The sequence below is a fragment of the Euprymna scolopes genome, chromosome 19, assembly GCF_053919585.1.
Source record: "Euprymna scolopes isolate OS-2025 chromosome 19, ASM5391958v1, whole genome shotgun sequence".
NCBI classification, from domain to species: domain Eukaryota; kingdom Metazoa; phylum Mollusca; class Cephalopoda; order Sepiida; family Sepiolidae; genus Euprymna; species Euprymna scolopes.
Window position 1 is genome coordinate 16,702,958 of NC_136500.1, and position 1,678 is coordinate 16,704,635.

General features: G+C 40.7%; 1 protein-coding gene across 1 annotated transcript in view; it reads left to right on the top strand.

Moving 5' to 3' along the window:
• The first annotated feature begins 524 nt into the window (after positions 1–524).
• Positions 525–1,678, top strand: part of LOC145303456 (uncharacterized) — a 320,224-nt gene continuing 319,070 nt past the window's right edge. Inside the window, exon 1 of the mRNA XM_080144794.1 lies at positions 525–1,678. This exon is cut by the window's right edge and continues 285 nt beyond it. Coding sequence (XP_080000920.1) covers positions 673–1,678 — 1,006 coding nt within the window. The 5' untranslated portion in view covers positions 525–672.

Below are 1,678 nucleotides of genomic sequence, written 5' to 3' on the forward strand. Positions count from 1 at the left end.
TTAAAAAACACTCTGACCCCCGATGCGCACAATACGTGACGACGGACTTTACTGCTCATTTGGAGATATTTTTCCACAACTCACGTAAATTTAATCATTTTGGCCCATAAACGCGAAAGCAATTGGTCATCGTAGGTAAACAAAAAAAAAAAAAAAAAAAAAGAAGAAGAAAAAAAGAAAGATGGAGGATTTAATTACGTTTTTTATTTGTTCCGTGCGATACTGTTATCGATTTGGACCCAATCCCCCGTTTGTTTTTATTTGTAAAAATTTCAGCATTTAAAACAAGAAAACTTATTTAACATTTTCCGTTTTCTTTTTTTAGTTTTTTTTTAAAGGATTTATATATTTCTTACAGACTTAATTATTATCCTTACTAGTCAAGTTTTATTGCAGTTATAAATTTTATTTATTCTCTAATTTATATTATTTTATTAACATATTCTGCAGTTATTTAATTTACTTTTTTAATCAAACACACACACACACACACACACACACACACACACACAAAAAAAAGAAAACAATGTTTCTGGTGTTTAAGTGAAATAAATAAATGATCTAAGTCCATTTTTGATCTCGACGAAAATAATAAGGAAAGGGGATTGAAATTAAAAGTTAGAAAAGTGTTGTGAAATCTCCTTCGTTGGATGTTTCTTGGCGTTCATAGCGATGTCCTTGCTACCTCGGAATCGTAATCTGGATATTGCCAATTCCACCGAGATGCAAAAGACATCGCTAGAAGAACAAGATCAGCAGCAGCTCCAACGACAGACGGACTTGGATCCGCTTCTTACGAATCATGCGAGTTCGCAAAATAAAAAGATGTTCTCGGAGAGTTGCAGGACCACCGTTATTGATCATGAACACAATCAAAGTTGTTCCGAAGACGAAGAGGGAGTACCTGGAAAAGAAAAAAAAGATAATGAAGAAGAGAGGAAAGAAGGAAGGTTTGGTGGTTTAAATTACAATCGACACTCGTCCCCTTTCACACCCATTTCGCCACATCCCCATCGTCGTTACGGCCACCGGCAGCCCCATCATCATCACCACCACCACCATTACCACAACCAGCATCACCAGCAGCATTATCAGCAACAGTATCGAAACGAGGCAACAACAGCGCAAATTGCCAACGCTCAGGTGTCATCCTCTCCGACGTCCCTAGTAGCACCTTTATCGACTTCGATGATTTCAACGTCGTCTAACCCGGCGTCCGTGACGTCTACCTCGTCTTCATCTGCAATGTCGGCGTTCACTCCGGTCAGCACTAGCAAACCATCATTCCTAATCAGCGACATTTTAGGGGATCACATTGGTACCTCAAGATCGCATCATAAAAGTCACCCGTCAACACAAATCGTTGCCGCGACAACGTCGACATCACCGATCGCGACAGTTGCAAACCGAACTACCTCTTCACCTTCCCATCATGCACCTGCGATCGTCAGCATCTCCACAGCTAATTCTCAACTAACACAATCTTCCAATCCCGCTGCCGCTCGTTCGATCCCAGCATCTGCTCCATCACCGATCTTAGCCCACACGGATTCATCCGAGAAAACTTCATCGCACATTTTCCCACAGTGTTCAGCATTCAGCCCTTTTACATCTTCCCCGGACATCAAACGTCGATTGGATGCCATTCTCAATTCCGGAAATTACGCAACATATTTCT